The sequence below is a fragment of the Leptonychotes weddellii genome, chromosome 7, assembly GCF_054177405.1.
Source record: "Leptonychotes weddellii isolate Sample4059 chromosome 7, ASM5417740v2, whole genome shotgun sequence".
NCBI classification, from domain to species: domain Eukaryota; kingdom Metazoa; phylum Chordata; class Mammalia; order Carnivora; family Phocidae; genus Leptonychotes; species Leptonychotes weddellii.
In genome coordinates, this window is record NC_138375.1 from 59,411,478 (window position 1) to 59,434,051 (window position 22,574).

The following is a 22,574-nucleotide window of genomic DNA, read 5'->3' on the forward strand; positions in this document are numbered from 1 at the left end:
TTTTCCTTAAGCTAAAGGCGCCACGGGGCTAGAGAAATCTTGGGTCACACTGGGGTCCATCAGGCTACACGGCTGGGACTGCGGGTGGCCCTGAGTCTGGCCTGCCCGAGCGCCTCTGCGCGAGGGCCAGGGCCCGGGAGCTCTCCCGCAGTCCCCTATCCAAGCCGCGGGCTGGTGGCGTACCGCAGCACGCTGACGGCCTCGGAGCACCGCCGGGAGGCGGGGAGTGGGGTGGGGTGGGGGGAGAGGACTGCAGCGGAACCTGCCCCGGGCACCCCTGCCCCAGGCCGTTCTCTGCAGGCTGGCTCCGCGCCGGGGTCGCCGCAGCCCTTGGGCCCCTCCCGGGCCACCTGTACGCAGGCTGGCGGGCCTGGGAGAGCCCGGATCCGGAGAACCGATCCACTCCGGGTTTCGGACTCCAGGCCCTGTCCCTGGAGACCGCGCGGGGCGGTGGGAGGCCTCCCCGCCCACCACCCCAACCCCTCCCCGGGGGAGCCTCGGGCAACGCCGGGAGGGATCCCCGGAGCTGGGGGTGGCCCGCGCGCGCGGCGTGGGGCGGCCCGGCCCCTCCTTCCTTCCCCCGCCCCGCCCTGCCGCCGCCCCGCTCCGCTGCTCCAGTCCGGGTTTTGCGGCGCCCGCCGGCCCGCTCCCCGGCTGCGGGCTCCGCGCGGCGGCTGGCTCCGTGCGCGGCGCGGCTGGCGCTGCGCTCCGCCCCGGCTGCATTGCTGTGCTCCCGGTGCCCAGGGGAGCCACGCACCGCGTGCGCCCCGCAGCCGGCCGCCCGGAGGCAGCGCAGTCCGCTGGCATGGGCCCCGGGGGCGCCCCGGGCTGGGGCTCTGGGCTGAGGCGCTGAAAGCCGCCCTCCCGCCTGCGGGGCCCCGCGCCGGGCCGGCCAGCTCGCCTGCCCGCCCGCGGCCATGGCCGTCCGGCCCGGCCTGTGGCCAGCGCTCCTGGGCATAGTCCTCACCGCCTGGCTCCACGGCTCGGGTGAGTCACGCGCGCGCTCTGGGGAGGCTTGCGGGGGACTGTGCGCGCGAACGCTCGCTGCTCTAGGGGGGTCCCTGACCCGCGCTGCCGGACCCGGCTGGAAGCCCCCGGAGGCCAAACTTTGCGAGGCGGGACGCGGGGGCCGCCTGTCGCTGCTGCGCAGCTTCCCCGCGCGCTTCCCCGGAAGCCTGGGTTCTGCCAAGTGCTGGAGCAGCTGTCAGCGCGCGGGGCTGGCGAGTGTAAACGCTCCACGCCTCCGGGCGGGGGAAGTTTGCTGGTTGCCCGGCCCCAGAGCAGAGTCGGGGGTTTGAATCAACGCCCGGGGGAGCCTGACTTTGAGGGTCACAGATCAGAGGATTTCGACCACATCCCAGTGCCCAGGAAAATGAGGACGGGGCTTAAGATACCTGCCTCTTCCCGGTAGCATCTGACCCAAACAACTACTCACAATTCCGACTTGGCACCTGGCCTCTGCCCACGTCCAGAACACAGTGTCCTCCTCTGTCCCCGCCACACGCTCGCACCCGCACACACTCAGGCGTGGAGGCGCATACACCAGCCAGCCCCCAGCCCTTGCAGCCCGCACAGTCAAAGGCCCGTGGCCCTTGGCCAGGGCTGTGGCTCCCAGCCTCCTTGGTGCGTGGGGGGCCAGAGTTGTGCACTGTGGGGCCGCTGCCGCTTTCCCTTCTCCCTTTCATTGCACCGCCCTTCCTCCTCCCTTCATGTCCCGTTGGCCACCCTAACCTGCTTGGTAACTAAGCTCTCAGCCCACCTCCCTTGGGGTGGGGGGAGTTCCCCTGCATCCTTTGTCTGCTCTCCCTGAGCTTCCACCTAGGCTGAGTTGTTAGGGCCTCCTGATCTCCGCCCCCCACCCCCATCCATGCACTTAGCAGAGCTGAGCTTATGTGTGTATGGGGAGGGGGTCATTTGTGTGATCAAGGGGGCATGAGGCTCACCCTAGCAATTCTTGATTCTTGCTGCCTTGAGAACCTGGGGGACGCCTCCCAGCCTTGCTGGCCCATTGTTAATCCTAGGGGTCAGAAGGCAGTGTGGGGGTTCCTGAGATGCAAAGCCAGACTGATTGGAGATCAATGAGTGAGAGCTGAGCCTGATGACTGAGGCTGATGGCTGTTTCTTTAAACGGTCTCTGCGTAGCACATTCTGCACCCATTCTGCCTGGCTGCCCTCCCCAGTCTGCCCCCTCAGTCCTCCCTCTGCTCTACCCCATCCGTCTTCCAACACCCCATCACCCCCCCCCAATCCTCACTTTAACAAACCCTCCTGCCCCATGACCTCCCCTTTTAATCCTGATCGAGCTGGGAGGCTGCACTGCTGCTGGGTGTGTGTTCATATTGCACACATATCCGTGTTCGGGTTGTGTGTGCAACCCTCAGGGGGTGCAGGGTGGGTGAGCTGATCATGGTGAACTGGGGGTGTTCATGCTCTTCACACGGGAGGTGTTGCCAGATACCAAGTAGGCGCCCAGGAAATGTTTACTGAGTCGGCTGTGTGTGAGAAGGCTGTGTGGCCATATCTGCATGTTGCCCACGTGAGCACGTGTGAGGGCTGTGGGTTGGCATGCGTGCCCTGGTGACGACGGGGGCTGGCTGTGTGTGCAGCCTTGGTGTGTGTGTGGCCAGATGCGCTTGTGTGACGGTTGTGAGCAGTTGCAGAGGTGAGCCTGGGTGGATAGGATAAGGGGGTGATGGGTGCTGGTGAGTCAGGGTGCCATCTGGGGGGTGCCACATGGATTCCTCGGAAGGTCACGGAGTAGGGGACCTGCGTCCCGGGGTGCTGGAGCACCTGTTGGGGCCTGGTCCACGGTTTGCCCCGGGGAGCTAGCAGGTGGGCACCAGGGCCGCAGGGCCCCCCTGGAGCCGAGGCGGCCTCCGGGCACGCACTCCCAGGCCTGTGGGAGGAGCCTCTGAAGGGCATGCAGGGGCCCTTCTCCTTGTCTGGGGCCCCCTACTGCTGTCCCCCACAGGCTCTGGGCACACGTGCCCAGGCAGGCTGGCCCTGAGATGACCCCAGCTCCTCCCGCACCTCCTCCCACACCACCCATCATCCCCTTGGCAACTGCAGCTGGTGAAGAACGTGTGTGTGTGAGGGGCTGAGGGAGGGATGGCCAGTCGGGTGGCAGGGGGCACCGGGGACCCGGCAGGACTGCAGCCTCCTGCTCCCCGGGCCAAGGGCCCACCCTCTGTCACCGCCTCACACAAAAGCCTGTCCCTTCAGCACACTCACCCCCCCACACACACTGTCCCACGGCTTTGTCCCTTTCGTACCCAGCCACACAGCTGGCCCCTGCCTCCCCGCCCCTGTGGGCCGCTCACACCTGTTGGTTGCCCCGTCCCACAGATCTCTGCCCTCCTAGGGGGAGGGGCCCAGGAGGCACTGGCTCTCCCTGAAGGTGGTGCTGAGGGGCACTAAGCTGTGGTATTGGCCATCCTGACCCCAGCAGTCTGTCCTGGTGGTCTCTTCCTCAGGCCCCACCCCCATCTTCAGGCCTGGTCCTGGTCCCCTCTGTCCATCCCTTGCCCCTGGACTAGAGCAGTCGGTTAGGGGAAGGGTGTCTTAATTCTTTAGGGCTAAGAGATACCCCGCTCTCCCTTTGCCTCGGGGATGGGTTGAGCTGGACTTCAGGGCCCCCTGGGTGTGCCCAGGAGAGGGCTGGTCCTCTGACGGGCCTGCCCGTTTCCCCTTGCCCGTGCTGGGAGGGGCTTCCCTCAGGAAGCTGGGGATTGGCATTGATGCAGGTTCCAAACCCCCAGCCGGGAGCCACGGCGGGTTCCTCAGAGCAGTCGGCTCTGGCCTCAGTGCGGGGCCAGGAGCCCTCCTGTCGTCCACAACGTTGTCCTGCCTGGGGCTACCTGGGCCCCAGACCTGCAGACGAAAGCCACGTAGTCTCAAAGGCAGGAGCTGCCTGCAGCCTGGGGCGGGGGGACCCCTGCTCCACACAGAGGCCGCCTGGGAGCACGTGTCCACATACATGCACGCCTGAGCCTGCTCTATCCAGGCCAACCCTCTCCTGTGGCCCCCTCCTCGCCTTTCCGCTCCCCCTAGTCCTCCAGCCCGGGGCCGGAAACCTTGCAGTCTCTCTTGGCTCTCCAGTCTCCTTCACGCTTCATGTCTAATCTGTCATCAGATCCTCCGGCTCAGTTCTACTTGTGACATTGCTCGTCTCCCTCTCTTCCTCTGTCACCACCCCTGCCCCCCCAGCCCCTTTCTACCTCATCTTCCCCACCTGGACCAGTGCAGTGGCCACCCCCACTCATCCCCTTTCTTTGCCTCCTCTACTTTGATTAATGTCCCTGGTATCCAGGCTGGAACCCCACTAGAAAGCCTTCTGTGGCTCCCCAGTACCTGAAGGTGAAGTCCAGCCCTGAGCCTGGGGGCCCTGAGGGAAACACCTGCATCACCACACGTGACTGGGCTGATCCACTGAGACTTGGGTTTAACTGCTGGTGGGCTTGGCATCCACACCCCCAGACAAGCTCTGGCTTCTGCCCTATAGCTCCCTTGCCTTGCAGGACCCGGTGTCCCCGGCCCCGCCAGCCACACTCACCACCCTATAGCCGACATCTTCGGCTCTGTCCAGACCTAGGCCAATCACCCCCCCCCCGCCCCCGCTGCTGCCAGTCCCAGCTGTTCTGCTTATCTCAGCCCCCAGCTTCAATCCAGCTCCCTCCAAGAGGCCTCCCCAACTCCTCCCAGGGCCATGGCACATTGCTGAGCTTTGAGTGCCTTACGGGACAGATTTCTCAGCCCTGGAGAGGTAGATGGGGCCTGGGGCCACTGCCAGGCCCGAGCTGCCTCTTCGTTCAGGCCGGTGCTTCCTACGAGCATTGCCATTGTCTGCAGCACCGTGACCATGCTCTTGGCCCCTAACATGCTCCGAGTCATGGTCAGTCAAGTGCGTATTTTTTCTCTTTTTATCCTCCACTTGTGTTTGGGTTCTCTGGCTAGGTAGGGAGGGCTGCTATGGCTAGGGAGGGGGAGAGAAGTTTACTCTGCCCCCCTTGGCAGCCCTCCCCATCCCTGTTCCTGAACAAAGACTGCTTCACTCTGGGGAGGCTGGAAATGGCTCCTGTCCAAGGTAGGAAGGAGCAAGTTAAAGCCCCACCGTGGGGTGGCTGTGCCTTAGACCCTCACGCAGATGGCAGACCAGCTCATGTGATCATGTGTTTTTGTGGGTCCTTCGTACAGGTTTTATGCGCAGGGCTACTGAGTAGGAATCTCCCTGCTCATCCGCACCCCTCCCAGGCATAGATGTTCCCAGATCAGTGTCTTGTCATGCAAATAATGTCATTCTGGGCCCCAGCCTGTGGACTCAAGCCCCTGGAAGGTGGGGCTGAGGGGCATAGAGCCATGGCATTGCCCATCCTGTCCCTGACAATCTGTCCTGGTGGCCTCTTCCTCAGGCCCCACCCCTATCCTCAGGAATGGAATTGACACCAAGACTTGGGCTGCTCGGTGCAGAACCTATTGGGACTCCTGGTTCCTGAGACTAAGCACCAGGAAAGTCCGGCCCCTGAGCCCCAACCATCCTCACCGTCCAAAAGGGAGCTCAGCTTCCTGTGATCAATTCTCCTGGTCCGCCCCTTCACTCCTCTTGTCTGCTCCCATGGGAATGGCATTGACAGGTCCTCCTGCCTTCTGGGGAGCCTCAGCCCCTTCTTCCTGTCAGGCAGTATAGAAAGGGCAGGGGCTTTGAAGACAGACAGGCTTGGGTTTCAGTCTAAGCCACCTGACCTTGGGCAAGTAACTTTTACTCCCCAGCCTTTCCCACATTTTTAGAATAGGGCCGTTTCTGCTTCTTGAGGTTATAGTAAGGAGATGATGGGCAACACAGAGTGCCCAGGATGGAACCCAACATGGAGCAGACAGCTATAGCTGTTTATTTTCTTCTTCCATTTTCCCTGGCATTGAAGGGGCATGAGTTAGGACAGACCTAGAGTCTTGAGGTGATCAGGGCCCAAGCCCAGAGAGAAGAGAGAAAAACATTTGTTCCTGCTCCAGCCCCAGGCAGGAATCCCAGGAAGGAGTCATGCTTTTAGTTGGAAGAAGTAAACACCCCCCTTCCAATCTGTACACACACCACCCCCTTGCAGGGACTTGGGCCTGACTCAGACACTGATTCCTCCAATGTGCAAAGAACTTTGTTTGGGGTTCTGTGAAGATGATGATTTGGGTTTAGCTTGTCCTGGAACCATGTGCTGATGATCAGTTCTGACACAGAACATGGCAGCAGAAGGGGTGGGGGCCCTGGATGGGACTAAATTCTAGTCCCAGCTCTGCCATTTGATTGCTTTGTGATCTTGGACAAGTCACTTAACATCTCTGGGCTGTTTGCCTCTTTGTACACTAAGCATTGGGCTTGATGACTCTATGGGAGCTGAAGTTGGTGCACAGGGAGGCTGCCTTGGGAGGAAACAGGGCCCTGCTTTAGCCGGTGAACACCCCTAATGGCAAAAACAGGCCTTCTTAGGGCCCCGAGAAGGTCAGAGTGCCAGTGCCTGAGGCCCACCCTCTTCTGGACACTGATGTCAGAAGCCGCAAGCAGCCTTTGGCCCTTGGGAGCCAGAATCCCAGGCCCGTTGATGAGTGGTGGAATGGTTGAGTCGGCCAGTTCCAGAGTCTGGGGTTGGACGAGGACTTGGACTAGGGTGAGGCAAGGGTGCCCAGGGTGCGGAAATTAAGTTGTGCAAGCGCAGGGTCAGCCTCCTTAAATTTTGTGCCCTTGGCACTCCCTGTGCCCCACCCTAGTCCTAACTGGCGATCTAGCTTTTCCCTGCACTTCGGTTTTCTTGTCTATAAACTGGAGTGCTAAAAGGACCTAGCTCACAGGGTTATTGTGTGCATTAGATAGACCGATGCACGTCGTTAGTGTGTCATAGTGTCATAGTCCTGCACACAGTAGGCCCTCAATAAAGTTAGTTAGCAATTGACGATGATGGATACGGCAGAGGGCACTGTGTTGTCCTCCCTTTGGGAGTGTCCTTGGTGCCATCTTTGTGGGAGAGGGTGCAGGTCCAGGTGGGAGGGCAGTGGCCTGAGGGGAGGCCTGCATTTTGACTGGCGGTTTTTCTCTCTTTTGCCCAAGCTCCTTCCCTTCTCCAGGTGTAGTTGTAGACAGGCCCATCCCAGGCCTGTTTGAGAGGGGGAAGAGGGAGAGACTCAGAAATCTGGAGAGGCCCAAGTGGCAGCTGCTCATCCCCAGGGTAGGTCACAAAGGGCCAGGTTTTAGGTCCCACTTAGATGGGGGAGGGGCCCCTGAAGATACCAAGGGCCAGTGCCCTGACGGGTGAGTCCCCCAGAGCTAGGACCCTCCCCACACCTGGATGTCAGAGCTCTGTCCATCTGGAAGGCTCAGGGTCACCTTGAGCTCCAGGCAAATACGTGGCTGAGATTTGGGGAGGGGAGTCAGTCTAGACTGACTGAGCCGGAGCTACAGCTGCAGGGCCCTTGGGTAGGGAGCTCTGGACCCTGCATCCCACCTCTGCCCTGTACCTCCCCAGCCAGGAGGGACCCCCACCTCCCCCCCCCCCACTGCCCCACCCAGCACGTCCAGCAGAGAGCCTGCAGGGAGTACACCCGGAGTGAGAGCCTACCCCCTCCTAATTGGGGCAGAGACCAGATGGAGTTGAGGGGCTGCTGGGTGCCCCCCCATCCCCAGCACCCCGCCCGCCTGAATCTTTCCAGCCCTCTCACTCCTCCCCGAAAAAAGGGTGCCAGGCACGAGCAGGTAAGAGTGCTTCCTTAGAGTCCCCGCGTGACGGGAGCCTGCCCTGCTTCCAAAAAAACCATCCCCACTCCGTGGCCGGCTTGTTCGGGTAGCTTGCCGGGCGGGGTCCCGGGCTAGACGCGGGCTGCGAGGCACGTTAGCAGCCGACGGGCGGCAGGGGCCCGAGCCAATGCGAGCCCGAGCCCAGGGGATTAGCAATTAGCCCGCTTGCCCACCGGGGCTCTGGGGACGGGCGCCCTCGGGGTGAGTCCTGCCCCGCGGCTCCGCCCCCGCTCGGCGCGAGCGCCGAGCGCGCAGTGAACTGGGCTGCCGCGCAGGGAAGGGGCAGAGGCAGGGGCCGGGGAGGGGGCGGGATCCCTCCGCCCGCCAGCCCGCCCGCGGCCGCCCGCTGGATTAGCGGCTCTTTGTTCGGGGCCTGTTAACAAGTTCCTGGCTGAGCGCTCGGCTGCCGCCCGGGGAGAAGGCGTCCAGCCTCCGGGCACCGCGGCTCGGCGGCCTCCGGTGCGCCTCGGTTCTCGCGCCCAGCTGCACCCCCGCCCCCACCGCCCTCCCCGGGCCCCGGAGATGTGGCGGGCCGGCGGGCCCCGCTGGCGGGCGGTGTGTAGGACAGCGCTGACCTCGCTGCGGAGAGGAGGAGAACGCCGCGCTCCGTGAGCACCTCCTGTAGGCCTGGGGCTTTGAATGCGCCGCCGCCGCCGTCGGTCCCATTTTACAGATGAGGAAGGGCACGGCTTCCTGCAGTCCAGGCTGAACTAGGCTGGGCTGGAGTTCCAGTCCAGGTCTTTGACTCCAAAACTCATCCTACTTCTGCTACGAGAGAAGCCTGGGGCGGGGAGAGGAGGAGCCTTCGGTGGCTGTAAACTGTTACGTTTTTTATTCTTAATTAACTTCGTGATGGTAGTAATCATGGCCCATGCTGGGCTCTGCCTGCATCATCTGATTAGAACCTCAGGACAACCCACAAGATAGGTGAAGTTAGTCCCATTTATTAGATGAAGACACTGAGGCTCAGAGAAGTGGCAGGGCTGGAACCTTGTTACTGCTTAGCCTGACCCCCTTCCCTACCCCCTCCCACACCGTGGGGAGCAGAACACTGTCCCATGTGGTCATTTACTGTCAGGGCCTTGTCTGGTGCCCCATGGACATGAAAGACTATGGGAGAAAATCAGGGGACCTTAATTCTCTGTGTGGTCTTGGGCTAATCCCTCATCACTCAAAGCTTACTGCCCCCTCTATATCCTGCCTCCTGACCCCATCTTGGGTGCTTCCTAAATCTAGGCGAGACTGTCCAGGCCACAGGATTTTGAATATAAAACCCCTGGGTGTTGGCTTTGCAACCTGCCCCGAACCGCACATCTTCAGGTGGCTGGGACTGTTCAAAGCCACTTTCTTAGAATGAGGAGGAATCCTTCCCAGTAAGCTCCCCCGAATGGCTCTTGGCTCTTTCTTCTGGGGCCACGCTGAATGGCTTTCCCCTTTTCAGTTATTTAAGACAGGGCCCCTACCTAGCCCCATCTGCTCTTTCCAGACCGGGCACCTCCAGTCCTTTCAGCTGTTCCTCATGTAGCTTGGTTCCAAGCCCCTTCTCTGTCCCCTACATCCTTGTTACCTGCCTCTGGATGTCAGTCCTAGCTCATCCCACTGTGATACAATGCCCTGGCATGAATTAGCAAAGGATACTAAGTGTATCCATTGCAAATATTGGGAAACCCAACCCAAAGTGACTTAAGCAAAAAGGGATTTATTGGTGCGTGTAACTGAAAGACCGGGGGTAGGCTAGCTTCAGGCATGGCTGGATCCAGGAGGAACAGTGTGACCAGGATTCATGCCTCATCTCCTCTTCGGGGTTTGGCACCACTCTCCGACAGCCCCTCTCTCCCCACAGTCCCAAGGTGGCTGCCACAACGTACCAGGGTACATTCTTGCAGGCCCAGTCCAGGGGAAGGAGGGAGCATCTCTTCCCCCAGCCATCCAACAAATGTCCTGGTCCTTCCTCACTGGGCCAACTCAGGTGCTGTGCCATGGGAGCCAGTCCCCACAGCCAAACTGCCTATGCCACTGTCCTGTTTGCCACCACTCACAGCTTGTCCACCCAGAAGAGATTGGCACATTGTTCTCAGGTTTAACCAGTGTGCCATCAACATAGGTTGCCCAAGTATTTAATAAGAACGCTGAAGAGCACCAAGGATACAGCCTGAGGCTCAGAGGTAAAGACCCAAGTTTGGATTGACCTTAGCTATTTAATCAGCAGTGTTAGAAAACAGTGCCGGCCATTCAACAGGTTTTGCATTCCCTTAAATGTGCTGTCATCTGGTTCATGTATCTTCATTTGCAGATCCTGAGATATTTTATCAGGTGCTGGGCCAAAATCCAGACACACTGTTTCCAGTCTGGCCCTGACCTACCAGAACAGTAACTCTATAATAAGGAACGCTGGTCTGAAGGGAAGGGTCTGCGGGAGTCCCGGTATTTCTCTGTGTGGCCCTACCTTCCTTGCTTACCTGTAACCGACAGAGAAGCTCCACTGGAATCTTGCCTGGGGTTTGCATCGGGTCCTCAGGCTGTGGCCCCTTCAGTGGACATTTGTTGGGTTTTGTATTTGTCCAGCTTCCACCCCTGGTCCCACTAGGACTCCATGACCTCTCCCCTTTTAGATACAGCCTTAGTGGGGATTTCCCCTCATCTCAGCAGCAGCAGGGCCCAATGAGACAGGTAAGTCATTTCCCAGGTCCTGGTTCCTTTCTCACTTCAGCACCTGCTTTTAAGCCTCTTGTCCCTTCTCTCAACGACCCATTTTCTTGCCAGTATTTTCCCTTCTTTGCTTAAATTTGTGAGAATGGATTTTGTTGCTGTCACTTGAAGAACCCTGATGCATTCACCGAATCCAGCTTGCCTCCTCTTCTGAAAACTAAACTGCAGCTCATGCATCTCCTGCCCCATGACCGCTCCCACTCCCACGTTCTCGGAGGTCAATATGAGGTCCGCCTGCCAGCACCTGGGGTGGGATCTGTCTGGCCCCAAAGACCTGAACTCATTCATTCCAAACAACCACTTGGCCTCTCTGATCGTGCCTTCTTGATCTTCAGTGCTTTCTTACTAGAGTGTGTCCTGCCCCTCCAGTTCAGTGTCCTCAGCTGCAAAATGGTGGGGCGGGAAGGCCGGCTTCCCAGAGCCCCCCAGACAGCAGGCCTGCCCTTTCCTGCTCTTCCACCTCCAAGTCCCCTCCTGCACCATGTGGCTTTGGCATTTCCCCGCAAGCCACAGCTGGACCTGAGCTCAGCCTTCCCTGCATGCTTCTCCACTCCATGTCTCTTGTCAGTGGTTTTGTACTTGGTTTTGGGCCATCTTTCCAAGTTGCTCATGTCGGGTCAAAGTCTGAGCCTGTTCGAAGTCTGAGCCTACCAGATGTCTCAGAGCTTCCCTGACACTATCCTAGAGACCTTCTTTCTCCACATCCTTTGGGATCACACAGCCAGAGGTCCATTTTTGAGACCCACCCATTCCTCTCAAGACCCCTTTCCCTTTAGATCCCTGGCTCTACTGGGGGGCCTGTCTTTGTGTGAATTGCCTGAAGCCCACCACCCACAGGCCAGGATGCCCTTCTGAGGGTGGTCAGCATTCCCTCCCTAGCAATGATGTGCTGCTAACACTTGGCACTCTGGGAGAGCTGGAGGACTGATTTGCCAATTTCCATGGTGTAAATACTCCCACTGTGGTCTATTTTAAGCTACCAATGTGATGTCAACTGGCTTGCAAAATTCTAGAAATTTTAATGAGGGGCCCTCTCTCTCTCTCTCTCTTTTTTTTTAGATTTATTTATTTATTTTAGAGAGAGAGCACACGTGAGCAGGGGGAGGGGCAGAGGGAGAGGGAGAGAATCGACTCCCCACTTGAGTGGGGAGCCTGACTTGGGGCTGGATCCCATGACCCTGAGACCATGAGCTGAGCCAAAATCAAGAGTTGGACGCTTAACCGACCGAGTCACCCAGGCACCCCAGTGATGGGCTCTCTTTAGCAGAGGCAAGCTGGCTCTAGCACACTGCTGTTCCCTGGTCACCCCAGTCCTCTGAAGAAGTGGTCACAGGAAGGGAGTGACAGTCTCCTTTGGCATCGGCCTGTAGGATCCATTGATCTCCCTAGGCTTGTGGGGGAGCTGCTCCTTCTGAACACCAGGCTCTTTGGTGGGCTGAGGGCGGGGAATCCCTGAGGCATGAGAGCCACTAAGAGTCAGGACTCTGCAGGTGATGGTGTAGCTTAGAATCTTAAACTGGGTGACCTTAGGCAGGTGACTTCAGCTCTCTGTGCCTTGGTTTCCTCATCCAGAAAATATGGATACTGAAAGGTTCCTACCTCATAGGGTTACAAGGAGTAAATGAGGTATTCCACGGGGTGGGAAAGCCGGCTTCACAGAGCCCCCCAGCAACAGGCCTGCCCTTTCCTGCTCTTCCTCCTCCAAGCCCCCTCCTGCACATGTGGCTTTGGCATTTCCCCGCAAGCCGCAGCTGGACCTGAGCTCAGATCGGGTGGGTCTCAATGGAATGCTAGTACGTTCAGGGGGTAGCTTAGCTCTGTGCCAGGCCCACGGTGAATGCTCCATACATGGGAGGTGCTGCTCATGCTATGGGGACACTTTGGGCCTCCCTCTGGGACCACACCCCTGAAGTGTGGGGGAGTGGAACCCCAGGTCTTTGGTTGACAGAAATGGCAGAGAGCCTCCAGGGCAAAACCCTGCAGGTCTGGAATCTTGGGAAGATGCTTATTCTGGGGGACGAGCTTTTGTGGGAGGGTTTGAGAAGGAAGGTTGACATGGTGAAGGATGACTCACCCCCCAGTGACTTGGCCAGGTATGACTCCTCACAGCCTGGAGGCCTAAGGATGAGCACAGCAGAGGGGTGGCAGGGGACACAGTGACATTTGAGAGCCTAGGTGGGCCAGGCAGGGGTAACCTGCCTGCAGACTGGACGGACTGTGGCTTTGGGGCTTTTTCTGGCCGCCCCCATCCTCTGCCCCTGAGTTCTGGGGGCCCAGGGACCAGAAGAAAGGGACTCCACTTGGGGCCTTGGCAGGTGGTGGATGGGGCCAGACAATGAAGGGCTGGTGGAGGGCACAGGCATTCCCTGGTGACAGTGTGTGTACGGGGGAGCAAGGAGGCACAGCCCAGCTGGAGCAGACAGGGCTGCTCCTTCTGAACCCCCTGTGGGGGACCAACCAGTAATAGGGCTGGCTACGTCGTCGAGCTGGGGAGTGACAGGAGGTGAGTGGTGTTTAAGGAAGATTAATCTGGCAGCGCATGGAGGATAGATGGGAGCTGGGAGAGGCTGGAGGCAAGAAGACCAGCCGGGAGGCTGTGGCAGTCATCCAGGCAGGAAATGATGAGGCCCCCCTTCCCAGGGAGCAAGCAGCAGGGATGGAGTAAAAGAGATGGATGTGGGAGACATTTGAAAGGAGGAGCTCTGGATGTTACATGTGGGGGGCAAGGGACCGGGAAGAGGCAAACATGATTCAGAGCTCTTGAGCCAGGGGAAGTGATGTCAGAAAGAGAAAATGGATTGGGAGCTGTGTAACAGACGGGAGGGAAGCCGAGAGAGCGAGAAGGCTGCGCAGTGCCGTGGGCTCCAACCAGGGAACTGCACCATGCTGGGCCCTCTCCAGAGCACGGCCATCCATCTGGGCACTTCGGCCATAAGCAACAGAACCTGCCTCTGGCCAATGGGTAATCAACAGACAGACTTAAGGTCATGTCCTAAGAGAAAAGTCCTCAAAGGCCTGGGTGGGATGGGGTTGTGCTATCTAATTTAAGGCACTGAAGGCAGGAGGGGAAGGTGGATTTGCTTTGTTCTGTGTAGCCCCACAGGGTAGGGTCGGGACCAGCAGGTGGGAGACACAGGAGGCTGAGAAAGACCTTCCTAACAGGCGGCGATACGGGTGGTCTTAGCAGGCAATGAGCTCCCTGTCTGGTGGGGGTGGGCATTGGGGGGAGGCTGTTGAAACAGGCCCTGTTGGGGCCTCTCAAGGAGACTGTGGGTGGGAGGCAGGTGGCCTTGGTGAGGCTCCGTTGTAAAGGGGAAAGCCTGGGGCTCCAGAAATAAAGGCTTGGACTCTACTCTCAGCCCCACCCTTACTTACTGTCCTTGGGAAGTTTCGGGCCCTTTGGGAACTGGGCTTTCTGGTGAGTTGACCCCATCGCATGAGATGTTGTGGTTCTCTGGTGCCTGTGGTTTTGAGTATTCAACATATGTTCTCTTGGGCACAGCAGCTCTACCCTTCCTTAGGTGACCTCCGCCCCGACACCGTGTGGTCCTGTTGGGACTGTCGGTCACGGGCAAATCCTGGTGCACATCCTGGGCTCTGTGATTGGTTCCGAGTGGCCACATGACCAGTCGGGATGCTCCTCGTGGCTTTTCCCACGTGGAGGTGGGGAAGTTGCCTTCTCTGCCTCTGGGGTTGGCAGCTGTGAAGATGCAGGGGGGGATGTTGGGCCAGTGGCAGCTACTTCCCCCTTGTGTGGAGAGAGCCTGTCTGGTGAGGGGAGTGAGGCCAGTACATAGGGAAATCAGAGACAAACAGCAGGGAAGATTGTCCTGGTGGCCCCAAGGCCCTAGAGACTCGGGTCCCTGCACTCTTCTGTCAATCCCGTGAGCCAAGAACTTCCTGTGTAGGCTGATGACAGTGGGTTGGGTTTTGGTACCTGCACCTGAAAGAGGCCTGGCACGGGATTCTCAGGAGGAAAACACGATGCAGTTGGCAAGGCACACACCCAAAGGTGGCAGTGTGCAGAGCATTCAACCCCCAGGTGGCAGATACAACTGTCTAAAAAATAGAGAATTCACACACAAAAAATCCAGATCTCAGGCTTCCCTTGAAGAGTCAGATCTGGGCACTAAGAGCCCATTTTCCTGGGCGGGCAGGAGCCAGGACCCGGCTTTCACCTTGGCAGGTGTGCGCTCCACTGTCCATGCACACAAGGCTGCATTCTGCACCTCCCACACAGTGTCGCCATGGGGCAGGCCCGCTCCTGCCCCTTCCCTCCCTTCCAGCTTGAAGAGCCTGCGTTTGGGGCCTTGGATTTCACCTGTTCATTTTGAGGCAGCAGCAGAAGGTCAGGCGGAAATGTCTAAACAACCGTTGGAAAGCCAGGACTGGCACTTGGAGATGCGGTGAAGGGGGGAAGTGGAGATGAAAGGCCCATTCATAAGGAGCTGGTCACGGGCACCGTGAGCTCAGATCCCATTCTAAGGAGCGACTGGGGATGGCTACCATTGACATGGAAAAGGAAAATTTGGGAGAAGTTTCCGAGGAAGCCAAAGGCAGACCAAAGAGAGCAGAGGAAGCCAGGAGAGTTTCAAGTTTGGAGCAGGGCTGGGAGGCAGCCGCAAGGCAGGCTGCGGGCGGGGAAGGAGCTAGCAGATGAGGCCTGGAGGACCCGCGCCGGGAGGAGGCCAGCAGGAGCCGCTTGGGACCTGTGCTTGGAAGCGCAGAACCAGCATTAGAGAGTAGGGATGAGAGGGTGCCAGGACACAGAGGACATGCAGAAACTGTCGAGCTGGGGTGCAAAGATATCAGAGCCAGAAAAGGCTCGGGTTCTGGTGGATTCTTCAGAGGAGGAACCTGAGCAAAGGGAGCAGGGGCAGGACAAGCTTGATTGCTGAGTGCAAAGCACTTGCACGGAAGCTCTCTGCAGGTGGGCTCAGAGGTGAAATGACCACCCAGCGTCACACCCGCAGAGCCAGGCTGCAGCCCCAGCCCCTCTGCGTGCCATCTGTGGAAGGGGGTGGGGCAGAAGGCCCAGGGCCCCAGGGAGCTTGTGAGGGAAGTGGAGAGGATGGGCTGGGGGACAGGGCAAGGTGAAGGTCATTAGGAACTTTGATAGAGCACTTCCTGGGTGCCAGGCTGCATATGAAGACACAGTGAGCAAGGCAGGAACTGTGCCGACCTCGAGGAACTCACGTTCCAGTGGGAAGAGATGACCATAAACCAGGAGATTCAGATAATGAGGACTGTTCCTCAGGAGTTGGAAGGCAGGCAGAGGCATGACTGCGTGACCATGCGTGAGCTCATGCAGGTATGTTGGCTGCTGGTTAGACTGGATGGTCAGACCTGTCTGAGGAGGTGACGTGTGAGCTGAGTCCTGAATGACAGGCAGGGCTGGCAGTGTGGGTGCAGCAGCCTGGAGGGGGAATGAACTTGGTTACTAAGGGGTCCGTTGTGGTCTGGGCACAGGGACGTGTGGAGTTAGGAGAAGAGAAAGCAGAATGACTTATCTCTGTGTTCGTTGATGCTGTAGGCACCCCCTTGTCTACCAGAAAGGCACACAATTGCTGAAGCAGATCTGATGAGGCCAACAGGGGTAAGGAAGATGGCTAGGAGGCGGGGGTGTGGCCCGGGAGAGCCCAGGTCTGGAGTGGCTAGACCATGCTCTAGCCTGGGTGTCAGGGGGCCGGGGTCCCAGGAGAGCGGGAGTCCCAGGCCAGATGTGCACCTCTGCCTCATTGTGAAATGGAGCCAATGATCCAGAATGACCCAGGCTTGGGCTGTCCTGGAGCTGATCCTGAGGCAGGGGCGGGGAGAGGGCAGGGAGTCGGGGAGGGTGTAAGGAGAAGGCAAGACAGGCCTATAGTCTCAGAGCCTGCTGCTCCCACCACCTCCCCGGACCAAATACTAGCCTGTAAAAGTCCAGTGAAATTGAGATTCATTCCCTCCTCAAGTGCTTTGATACATATATACATATATGCATACATGTATTTTTTAATTGGAGTGAAACTCCCATCACAAAGAATTAACCATTTTAAAGTACACGATTTAGTGGCAATTAGTACATTCACAATGTTGTACAACCGTCACCTCTTTTTAGTTCCAAAAGATTTTCTTCACCCCAAGGGGTTTACCCCATTAGCAGCCGCTTCCCATCCCCACTTCCCCCCAGCCCCTGGCCATCACCAGCCCACTGTCTGTCCCTGTGCAGTGGCCTATTCTGGGTATTTTTCATGTAAATGGAATCGGACAACATGAGGCCTTTTGTGTCTGGCTTCTTTCACTGAGTGCAGTGTTTTCCAGGTGGATCCATGCTGTGGCATGTATCAGTACATCATTCCTTTTTATGGCCGAATAATACTCCATTGTACGGATAGACCACATTTTGCTTATCCATTATCATCCATTTGGGTTGTTTCCACCTTTTGGCTACCGTGAATAATGCTGCTTTGAACACTCACTGTGAGTATTTGTTTAAACACCTGTTTTCAGTTCTCTTCGGTATATACCTAGGAGTGGAGTTGCTGGGTCATATGGTAATTCTAGGCTTCATTTTTTTTGAGGAAACACCAAATTGTTTTCCTCAGCAACTGCACCATTTGATGTTCCCAACAGCAATGCATGAGGGTCCCAGTTTCTCCACATCCTAATGCTAATTTCTGATTCATTAAATTCTTACAAAAATTGTTTTTCTCCTCTCTTGGTGCTCCTGCTTTGCTCATGCCTGAGTCCGCGTGGAGCATGCCACAAGGCCGGCCAGCCCTGCCCGGTGTGGTCCAGAGTTGGCATCGAAGGGCAGGCCGGGGGGGGGGCCGGGTGGCTGGGGACACGCGGTCCTGCAGCAGGCAGTGGGTCAGGCGGGCTGTTGGGGGCAGGGCACTGAGACTCCTGTGTCCCTCTGCCCCGCCCTCTCCTTCTGTGCACGCCCCTGGCCAGGAGCTGCCCTCGCCACCCCTCTGCTCCGTTTCGTTTCGTGTGTGCGTCTCGTCACCAGGATAAATGTAGCTACAAACAATGCGGCGGGCTGGGTGCTAATTTGTCAGACGCAGTGCGCGGCTGTGATTCCGAATACATTAACATTTTCACATGAAATCATTTCAATTTTTAGTGATTAAGAAGTATTTGTTTTAAAGCATCAGGATGATTTACTGTAGGCCTGGGGGGCGGTGGGGGCAGGGGTGGGGGAGCCCCCAGGTGTGATGTCATTCACGGGCATCAGCATAAGCCGAGCTCACACCAGTCATCACCCGACGCCTCCCTGTGCCCATCACAGGCTTCCCGGGTGTGGGTCTGGAGGTGGCAAGGAGTGAGGGTGTTGCAGGACCAGGGGGTAGAGACGGTGGGGTCTGAGGGTCCTTCGAAGGCACTGGGACCCAGAAGCCTCAGCCCCCACTATCTTCTCGCCTGTTCTTCATGTCATTCAAGCCTCCCTAAAAGTCACCTGCTCACAGAGGCTCCCCTTGGGCCCCCAACCTCATGTGGCAGCTTTGCAACATCAGAGGTGATCTTTTTTATTGACTTATTTACTTGTTTATTTCCTACCCCCCACCCCACCTGAACATTAGAACACAAGCTTCTCGAGAGATTTTGGCCTGCTTCCTGCCATATCCCCTATGCCTAGAACAAGCCTGGCACTAAGTAGATGCTCAATACTGGATGGATGGATGGGTGGATGGATGGATGGATGAATGGGTGGATGAATACGGAAGGGCACAGAAGACCCCTCACCATACCTCGCATCCTGTGATCCTTGAATCAAGCTCTCTGTGACTTGAGGAAACCCAGCCCTTCCCCGGCAAGTCACCTCTGGTGTGCCAGACTCTGGGCACCTGGGAAGTACAAGTTCATTAGCACTGGGGCTGTACTCATAGGCCTCCAACCCACCCCCCAACTCTTCCTCATCACCTCCACTCTTTAGAACCTCTGTGCCTCCCTCTCTGGACAGATGGGAGCTGCTGTCGGGGGTTCCCAAGGGCTTTGGACAGATGTGTTCCTCCAGGTCCCAGCTGCTGCCAGCCCTCTCGTCCCCTCGCAGGGATTCTCAAGCAGGATGGCCTCCGCAGAGCAGCTCCTGGGGCAGCCCAGGTCTGAGTGTGACGGCGTGTGCCTGCAGCGTGCACAGGTATGGCAGGAATCTGCTTCTGGACCAGTGTGTGTGTGATAGGAGGTGCTCAGAGCTTTGCCGAGTGAGAATCAGGCTCCTGCTGGCCTCTCCCCACAATGGCCACACAGGAGACCCTTCCTCACCTTTCCACACCTCCTAAACTTGTGTGGCTCCGCACCTTACCCCCATACCCCCAGATCAGACCCCTCCCTCCACCTTACCCCAGTGAAAGGAAAATAACTGGAAGCTTTTATCGTTCAGCAGAAGCAACATCAGAAAACAATTATTGTTTTAATTACCTGCTGTCGCCGTACAAGACAGGGAGGTTGTAAAGTGCGATAAAATCTTTCACGTTAATGGACTGCCAGCCTGGGCCAGGGCACGATTTATGGGACTGCAGCTGGCAACTCCAGTCAGCTGGTATAGAGCCTTCAGGGCCGCCCTCTCCCTGTCCCTAAGGCCAGGTCTCCCATGCCTGGGGTGATATGCCAGCACGTACATAGGAGCGTCCTGGAGGCTCCATTCCCTGCAGGGTGAACCTTGGATTGACCCGTCTTTCTGCTCCATGGAGACATGCCAGTGTTGGGCTGGAGCTGGAATGGAGGCCTGCCTCCCCACAACCCTGCTGTGCTGTGACCACCCCCATCCTCCAGCCACACAGGGCCATTGCCCTGGGCACCATCTTGGACTCCAGCTCTGCACAGAGCTGGTCCTCCCCATAAGCCCTGTCTCCCCCTCCACCTCTTGGCGGAGGTCCTCAGCTGTCCTCCTGCCCTCCACCAACCCAACCTTACTGCTGTGCCGGCAGTAAGCCCAGAATGGCACACCCCTGCTTGGGGAACCCCTCTCCCTTTAAGCACTTTCACACAGTTGCTCACTGAAGCCTCACAACAGAGCTTTGAGGAGGTGCTCTCATTATGCTCCCCATTTTACAGATATGGAAACTGAGGCATGAAGTCAAGTGTTTGGCTGTCAGTCTGACTTCAGAGAGAGGGCTGGTCTGAAGATTAAATGGGGTAACAGTTGTGAAGTGCTTGGAACAGTGCCAGGAATAGAGTTCATTTTAGCTCTAATAATAATTCTTGTTACTGCTGTTCAGCTTGGAGCAAATCACTTAGCTGCTTTAGTTACACCTCACTTTCCTTATCTATAAAATGGGGACATTGTTCACCTATCCTATAGGATGAGGGCATCAAATGAGCCCGTGCCATACTGAGCGGCTTAGGGCGAGGTGTGTGGTGAGAACTGAGGACCTGTTAGCTGCCGGGCTTGCTGTTACCTTGGTAATGGTGGCAGGCGTTGAGGCTGTGAAGATGAGTTGAGTCCACATTAGGCAAGGCCCTTAATGCCACACCAAGGAATTTTAAGCCATTCCAGAGACAGTGGGGACCTGCTGAGGATTTGAAATCAGGACACACGTGATCAGATCTGGGTTTTAGAAAGATCATGGTGGCCCAATGGCAGATCAATGGGTGAGAGAGCAAAGCTCAGAACCAGAATGATCCAGATGAGAGCTGACAAGGCCCGCACCCTGGCCATGGGAGGGATAATCCAAAGCCATGAAGACCCGGTGCCAAGCATGGGCCTGGCATGTGTGGTGGCCTCTCTCGCCTACAGTATGCAGGTGATTGGCTAAGTCCCAGGGCACAGCAGGAATATCTGGGGCTGCAGCCAAGTCCAAGTAGGGAAGAGAATCTTTAGGCCATGGCCAGGGACTGGGGTGGGGCTTTCCCTGAGCAACCTCAGGAGCCTGGCCATGTCTCCTGGACAGGCTTGGGTGTAAGCTGGGAGTCTGCGTGGATGGCTTCGCTCGTTAATTCATTCACTCACCCACTCATTCATACATTCCTTAACCCAAGTCCTCAACAAATGTTTGTTGAGCACCATTTCTGTACCAGGCTCTGAGCTGGACCCTGGGGATGCTGGGAAGTATGGTGGTGCCCTCCTGAAGCTGATGTTCTAGTGGAGGAGATGGGCAACGAGCCAGTGAGCAAATGAAGAAATGAAATAATTGCATGCTGTCGAGAGTGCAGAGGAGAACAAAGAAGGAGCTGAGATGGGGTTCCCCCTCCTTTCTTCTCCTCTCAGTCCCTGGCCTGTCTGCTTGTGAGGAGTGGCTCATGGCTCCCCAGCCCTGCCAAGATGCATGGTTGGAATTAGCAGCCCAGCCTGCCCGATCCGTCTCCCTGTCCTCTCTGGATTACTTCCACCATTTTGGCTATCACTTCAGAACTCTAATATATTCCCCAGGGCCTGGGAGGGGCCATTCATTTAGAGATCCTTCTACAGAGCCTTCTCCTCTAAGGACCCAGAGGGAAAGAAAAATGCCAGGAGAGGAAGAAAAAGAGAGCAAGAGGAATCTGATTTCAGAACTCCCAAGCAGCAGGACAGATGCAGTAGGGATCAGGGCCCAGCTTGCTCAGAGACATATCTATCTGGTGGTGTAAAAGTACCTTCCCTCTTCTCCTTCACCTTCCGCCTGTACCCCTGCAGGAGTCTGAGCCCCGACATCCCACCCCCCCAAGGGGAAGCTGTCCCCAGGTGCTGGGAGATGGTGTCCCTGATTATAATTCAGTTTGCGGGCGTTCCTCCCTCCTCCCTCCCAGTTCTCTGAGGGGCCTTGTGTGTCCTGGGAGGGCTCCTGTGGAGACAGCCTCGGTACGCTCTGTCCCCTGTAGCTGGGCCAGAGTGGCTGGCAAGCTGGACCCACCCTGTGCCAGGTGGCTAGAGAAAACAGACCAGTGTGACAGCCCCAAGGCAACATGAAGTGCAGGAAGGAGATAAGCATGCTCTGGGCCATTGTTGGTGCTCATAGGACTCTCTAGGCTCACAGTCATCACCCCTTCGGGATTTCAGGTAGCAGCTACTTCTCACGAAAGCATTCAGAAATTCTAGGTCCCTGCCTGGCACTGTGGGCAACCTCTGCACTCTGCAAGCAGTGTGGCCAGGCCAGGTGGTCTCAGGGTGTCTTGGTGGGGTAACAGAGGTTCTCACACATCTCATGAGGCTGGAAATGGGGTCTCTGGCCAGGGGCTGGCTTTGTACACCTGGTGTTGGTGCGACCGAGGAAATATGTGCCCGTGGGTGAAGGTGACTTCACTGCATGCTTGGAAAGCAGGGATGCCTGCCCCTGGGGGCTCAGGGTCACCTGCCAGGCCTGCCTCTCTTCTGAGTGTGAACAGAGGCTGCCTGCCCAGTCCACTGTATGGCAACTGGGCAGCTAGCTGAGCACCCTGCCCATGGCTGAGAGAGGTCCTCATCCAGGCTTCTCTAACCACCATAGTCCAAATTTCAGGAAATTCCCTGATCCCCTCCCAACAATTCCAGATGCTCCAGAGCCTCTGATCCATTTCTCTCATGCACTGGCATTTTTATGCCTGGCTCCATCCCCTTCCCTCCTGTCAAACATGTGAAAAATCACTGGGCTCCTCGAAGGCCAATGCCAAGTCCCTCCTCAGCATGCAGGTATATGAGTGAGTATGGAGGGAAATGTGGGTGTGTGAGTAAACACTTGTGTGCCTGAGCATCGGTGTACAGACACCAGCATCAGTAGAAGTGGATGCTTTGATAAAGGGTGTGTGTGAGAGAGAGAGAGAGGGTGTGTGTGTGTGTGTGTGTCCTCTGACTGTGTATCCTAAGTGTTCTGGGGTGTGAGTCCCATGTGTAAGTGTATCTTAAAAATGGATTAATCTGGAATTTGAAGCAACTGTTTTATCATTGATAAGGAGCTGACAAAGAAAGGAAACAAAAGGTCTGAATTAATAAACAGTGTTCTGGATAGAGAAGTGTAAGATGTGAGCTCAGCCAAGAATTGGAGCTAATCTTTTTTTTTTTTTTTTAACATTTAAATAAAAGATCTGGAAGAGAATGTGTACAGTGAAATCACCAAGTTTGCAGTTAAATCTAAACTCTCCTGGGTGGTAGTAAAATGCCAAGCTGGTGAGGGATAAGCTTTAGGAAAATCTTATCTTGAAAGGCAGTGGGCTG

The 22,574-nt window shown here is 57.2% G+C and overlaps 1 protein-coding gene across 3 annotated transcripts in view; it reads left to right on the forward strand.

Annotated features, from left to right (window-relative positions):
• The first annotated feature begins 805 nt into the window (after window positions 1-805).
• Window positions 806-22,574, forward strand: part of UNC5A (unc-5 netrin receptor A) — a 74,135-nt gene continuing 52,366 nt past the window's right edge. The window contains exon 1 of one of the 3 annotated variants that reach the window (XM_031027965.2): window positions 806-987. In XM_031027965.2, coding sequence (XP_030883825.1) covers window positions 918-987 — 70 coding nt within the window. In that variant the 5' untranslated portion in view covers window positions 806-917. The remainder of the gene's footprint in view (window positions 988-22,574) is intronic. The other 2 variants (XM_031027964.2, XM_006733149.3) reach the window with 2 other exon arrangements.